Source organism: Chiloscyllium plagiosum, chromosome 37, assembly GCF_004010195.1.
Source record: "Chiloscyllium plagiosum isolate BGI_BamShark_2017 chromosome 37, ASM401019v2, whole genome shotgun sequence".
Taxonomy (NCBI): domain Eukaryota; kingdom Metazoa; phylum Chordata; class Chondrichthyes; order Orectolobiformes; family Hemiscylliidae; genus Chiloscyllium; species Chiloscyllium plagiosum.
The window spans coordinates 18,703,795-18,709,896 of NC_057746.1; the positions used below are offsets into that span (position 1 = coordinate 18,703,795).

Sequence of the window (6,102 nt, forward strand, 5' to 3'; positions counted from 1 at the left end):
ATAGAGTCATCCAGCTTGGAAACAGACCCTCCCATTCAACCAGTCCATGCTGAACATCATGCCAAATTAAACCAATCCCACCTGCCTGTTCCTTGCCCATGTCCCTCCAAAACTTTCCTGCTTAACCAGGTGAGTTTTAAATGTTCTAACTGTGCCCACATCCACCACTTCCTCAGGAAGTTCATTCCACACAGTGTGTAAAAAAAAAATTGCCCCTCATGTTCTTTTTAAATCTCTCTCCTCTCACCTTAAGAATATGCCTCCTAGCCTTGAAACTCCCCATCTTAGGGAAAAGGTACTTGCCATTAACCCTGTATATATCCCTCATGATTTTATAAACCTCTAGGTCACTCCTCAACCTCCTACACTCCAATGAAAAACATCCCGGCAAAACCAGTCTTTCTTTATCTCTCAAACATTATATACCCGTCACTATCCTGGTCAATCTCCTCTGAACCCTCTCCAGCTTAATAATATCCTTCCTCTAACAGGGCAACCAGAACTGGACACTGTACTACAGAAGAAGCCTCACTAATGTCCTGTCTAACCTCAACATGATGTCCCAGCTCCTGTAGTCAATTAAAATTGGGCATCTGAATATGGTATTAGCCCCAGTGCGTTAAATTTCAAGCCTGAATAGGGAAAAAAGGCATCCTTTATCAAATCAAAGTACAAATCTGCAGTTCTTTCCCCTAAAGGTGGAACTGGAATCTTTCAGTTTAAAGATGTTCTTTGGTTGGCTGGGAGCATTAGAGCTACTGGCATAGATGTTGAGAATCAGATCAGCTATCCTTCTAATTAATGGTGAATCAGTGAGTTACTGTTGTATCTCCAATATGATGGTGACAAATTCAGGCCATTGGCTCATAGTGTGCAGCCTAAGAGTGCTGATCGACCCTAGTATTTTACAACAATAACTGTCCCTTACTGCATAGGTTCCTAAAAACCCGCGTAATATAGATAAAGGAGACAGTTGATGCCATTATCGGTTTAGTAAGCGTATTCAATCTGACATTTTATTTTCAGGGTACAATAGAATACTGGAGTTCAAAAAGTCAGATGGTTCCTACGGAGCGTGGCTAAATCGCCCCAGTAGTACATGGTGGGTTTCACATCTTTCCCATTCTTCTCGCGAAACAAATGTGGTTGTTAATTTCACTCAGTGTCTGAATTCAGTGTGAATTACCGGATGTACCCTTGAATAACATGCAGTTGAGAGTGTGGTGCTGGAAAAGCACAGCAGGTCAGGGAGCATCCGGGGAACAAGTGAATCGACGTTTTGGGCAAAAGCCTTTCATTAGGAATAACATGCGTTCAGGGGATAGTCACTCATTCTGTCCTCGTGCCCAAATTTCGTAATCTATGAATTGGGATTGAAATTGAAGTAGATGATCTTAGATTTAGAGTGACTCTTTTTTAAAATCCATTCACAGGATGTGGTCATAGAATTATAGAGTTAATGAGATGTACAGCATGGAAACAGACCCTTCATTGTAATTGTACCAGCCTCCACCACTTCCTCTGGCAGCTCATTCCATACATAAACCACCCTCTGCATGAAAAAAATTGCCCATTAGGTCTCTTTTAAATTTCTCCCCTCTCACCCTAAACCTATGTCCTCTAGTTCTGGACTCCCCCAACCCAGGGAAAAGATGTTGTCTATTTACCCTATCCATGCCCCTCAAGGTTTTATAAACCTCTATACGGTCACCCCTCAGCCTCCGACACTCCAGGGAAAAGAACCCCAGCCTTTTCAACCTCTCCCTATAGCTCAAACCCTCCAACCCTGGCAACGTCCTTGTAAATCTTTTGTGAACCCTTTCAAGTTTCACAATATCCTTCCAATAACAGGGAGACCAGAATTGCATGCAATATTCAAAAAGTGGCCTAGCCAATGTCCTGTACAGCTGCAACATGACCTCTCAACTCTTTGACTCAATGCTCTGACCAATAAAGGAAAGCATACCAAATGCCTTCTTCACTATCCTGTCTACCTGCGACTCCACTTTCAAGGAGCTATGAACCTCACTCCAAGATCTCGTTGTTCAGCAACACTCGCCAGGACCTTACCATTAAGTGTATAAGTCCTGCTCTGGATTGCCTTCCAGAATGCAGCACCTCACATTTATCTGAATATCCTGGCCTTGCTGGCCAGGCCACTGTTCATTTCCCATCCCAAAGAATAGCTGAGAGTCAAGCACATTGCCGTGGATCTAGAGTCACATGTAGACTACACAATGTAAGGATAGCAGATTTCCTTCCCTAATGGACATCAGTGAACCAGAAGGGCTTTCCTGACAATTGGCAACAGTTTCACAGTCATCATTAGACTCTCAATCCCAGATCTACTTTTATTATCAAATTCAGATTCCACCATCTGCCATGGTGGGATTTGAACCAACATTCCAGGATATTGCCTAGGTCTCTGGATTAATAGTCAAGAGCTAATGCCACTAGGCCATTGCCTCCTCTTCCAAAGATTCACACATCATTTAACATCAACTTTTGAATATATTGTATTAATGACAATTTGTTCTTTTGAAAAAAAAGTATTCTTAAATGTACTCAACCAGGGACTAAGTGGATGCAGATCTCCCTGGGAAATGTTTCTGGAAATGTTTCCAGATGCTCCCATCAGGAACAGTAACATAGAATGATTTGTAGCAGATAATGAGACACAGTTAATATATCCCGTCTGTACCGATTATGTAAGAACCATCCAGCTAAATCCCAAATTTCAGTTCGTGGTCTGTAGCCCAGTAGGTTTGGGGAGCTCAAAAGTATATGTAGGATGTCATCAAATACAGCCCGTACAATCCTACTGGCAGGGAGTTTGAAACTCTCAATACAACTCTAAGTTCAAATACCAAAGAATTTGCATGACTTTATTTGATTGAAATACCTAAAATGACAATGTATTATTTAACCACTAGCTGTTCCAATACAGACAGCATCCCACAAATACACCATCGATGAAGGCTATGCAGCAACACTGTTTTTAATCTCATGTGTTGTTTCTCTCCAGTCCACAAAAAGAAACAATCTGTCCTCTTGATTTTTAAGACAAAGTCTCTCTGCTAAAGACTTCACTCTCACAGCAGCGAATTCAAGTTTTCAGTTCCAACAGCCAGCAAAAAAACACCAACTACCTGAAAGCGAAACCAAAATCCTATTAGGTCTGTGTGAGCCTGACCCTGCCCACTCAAGATTCTTCTGTCTTAGTAAAGACATCCAGGGTAGGACTCAGAACTGTTTTCCCAACTCTCTGTGTGAAGGAGACATTTCAGTCCCACTGTGGCATCACCCATCTGCAACAGAAACAGGACACAACAGGACATCATTCTCAAAGGAGGAATATTGAATATTCTGGTTTTGGGTTCACTTGTAACAGAATAATTAAAACAATACAGATTTCAACTCGTTTCTGAATGATCTTTCTATTTCTTTTAATGTCTCACATTTCAGGCTAACAGCGTTTGTGGTTAAGATACTCTCGATTGTTCGGACTCAGATTCAGGTCAACGAAGAGCACATTCAACAATCCGCCTTGTATTTGGTCAAAGGTCAGAGGCCAACCGGATACTTTGTCGATCCCAAACCAGTGATTCACAGAGAAATGCAGGTTCGGTGAACTTTTACACTGACTCCAAGTAAAGTCATGCCAAGTCTTTGGTATTTGAACTGAGAGTTGTATTTTATGGTCTGCTTTTCCAGCCTTGGTATTGGTCTCCGCTGATTTCAGTAAAGGAATGAAACTCCTGGGGGATAGGGTGTGAACTCGATCCCTTAATCTTCCAGATGGATGGTTTGAGTTGCGTTCCACGTGAACCCAGTTCCTATGAGATTTCAAATCCATTAATCCAGGAGTGATATGGGGCTGTTATAGTCATGATTATTGGTTGTTTGCAAAGATTTCCCACATTCCAGGTCATCATAGCTACTTCAATTGTCCACCTATTGATCCCCAACCATGCCCTGGTGTTTTACCTGGTGCAGCAATGCTTATGACATCCATTGCAACAGGAAACTGGTGTTGGATATCCTGGTATTGAATAATTCAACAAACATTTACCGCAAGTAACTATTAAATGCACATTTTACATGTATAGGCACATAAGTGTCTGGGATAGGTTTAAACCATTACCTGAGAACAGACACATAAGTAGCTAAGTTAGCTATAAACTGTTAGGTTACAACAGAGCAAGTGCCTACAATAAGCTATCATGCTTCAAGTGATCATGGGTTAAGATGGAGTTTGCATTTGTCATAATGAAGCAGTGATGAATGCCATGAGCAGTACACTTACATATCCATCGTGATACACTAAACAACACGGTGGCACAGTTGTTAGCACTGCTGCCTCACAGCGCCGGAGACCCGGGTTCAATTCCTGCCTCAGGCGACTGACTGTGTGGAGTTTGCACGTTCTCCCCGTGTCTGCGTGGGTTTCCTCCGGGTGCTCCGGTTTCCTCCCACAGTCCAAAGATGTGCAGGGTCAGGTGAATTGGCCATGCTAAATTGCCCGTAGTGTTAGGTAAAGGGGTAAATGTAGGGGAATGGGTGGGTTGCGCTTCGGCGGGTCGGTGTGGACTTGTTGGGCCGAAGGGCCTGTTTCCACACTGTAATGTAATCTAATCTAACACTTGGTGATTTGCTGAGATAAGCAATCTCAAGTGAGTACTAATAGCTCTCATGCCTTTTGAGACTGAATTCCATGGCCAATTTATCTTTGTCCTAGAAAACTGTGGTGCTGCTGGGAACAATTTTGTCACGGTTATCCATAGTCTTCCAGCACCGGGTATTACATGGCAGCACGTTCACTGAATTGATGTTAAGCACTCAGAACGTACAGCCAGGGTTGGTCTGAAACAGTACACCACCTTGGACCCATTAGGGCCAACTGGGTAGGGGTGGTTTATACCATTCCTTCTCGCTGGTTCAACTAGTTATTCAGATCATGGCTCATCTTATCCCAGAACTCCCCTTCCCTGAAACAGCCCTGAAACTATTTATTCCACCAGATTCCAAAATCTCAGTCTTTGAAGCACTCCTCACTGCTCTCTGGAACTGAAAATTCAGAAGGCTCACTGTGCTGTGACTGAAGATTTTAAATGTCCAACCTGCATATCTGAGATTATGGAGGACGAGTTCTTCTGTCTGGCCACAGTTCCTGCACAGCTTCACTCTATCAAGGTCTTGAAACAATGCATATATTTCAATGTGATCACCTCCCATTCTTCTGAGCTGCATGTGGCTCACTGCATACTATGTATATATTCAACCTCTCCTCCAAGGACAACAGCTGAAAACCAATGTGGGGAATTGTGAATGTGCGTGTGAATGTGTACTGCTAGATTCTGATACAATATCAACAATCAGCAAAGTGGACTTCTTCCAGTCAGCCCAGCCAAGCTCTCCTCCTCTGATTTGTGTGTTTCAGGGTGGAATTGGTGGAGCCGAAAGCAAAATTGCCTTGACTGCCTTCGTTACCATAGCACTGCAACATTCCCTGCCTTCATTTCTGCCAGAGTCTGAAAAGGAGCAGCAAGTGGTAAGGCTCATTTCTCCCGCGTTATCCATATTTCCCGCGCGTCTTTGTTGCAGAGATGGCAATGTTGCAAGTGGAGATCAAATGCAGATAAAACGGGGGACAAGAGAAGATGTTCCAGGTCAATATCAACTCTGATTATGACACAATGTGGGAGGGAGCTGTTCTGCTTCCTGTGTGTCCAGTTTTCCTCCCTGGACATTGATTTCACAGCTACAAACTATTCCAATGGCTCAGTTCTAAGACACAATGTGGGAGGGAGCTGTTCTGCTTCCTGTGTGTCCAGTTTTCCTCCCTGGACATTGATTTCACAGCTACAAACTATTCCAATGGCTCAGTTCTAACATTTTCGGAAAGTGAATGCTGCTGTTATTTTACTAAAAGCATTCTTATTAGTGACTTTATAGATACTGTTGGAATATTGCGTGCAATTCTGGTCTCCTTCCTATTGGAAAGATGTTGTGAAACATGAAAGGGTTCAGAAAAGATTTACAAGGATGTTGCCAGGGTTGGAGGATTTGAGCTACAGGGAGAGACTGAATAGGCTGGGGCTG

The 6,102-nt window shown here is 43.0% G+C and overlaps 1 protein-coding gene across 1 annotated transcript in view; it reads left to right on the forward strand.

Annotated features, from left to right (window-relative positions):
• LOC122541251 (complement C4-B-like) overlaps window positions 1-6,102 on the forward strand; it is a 125,212-nt gene that overhangs the window by 66,896 nt on the left and 52,214 nt on the right. Inside the window, exons 24-26 of the mRNA XM_043677868.1 lie at window positions 1,027-1,102; window positions 3,466-3,622; window positions 5,441-5,551. Of these exons, the coding sequence (XP_043533803.1) occupies window positions 1,027-1,102; window positions 3,466-3,622; window positions 5,441-5,551 (344 nt within the window). The remainder of the gene's footprint in view (window positions 1-1,026; window positions 1,103-3,465; window positions 3,623-5,440; window positions 5,552-6,102) is intronic.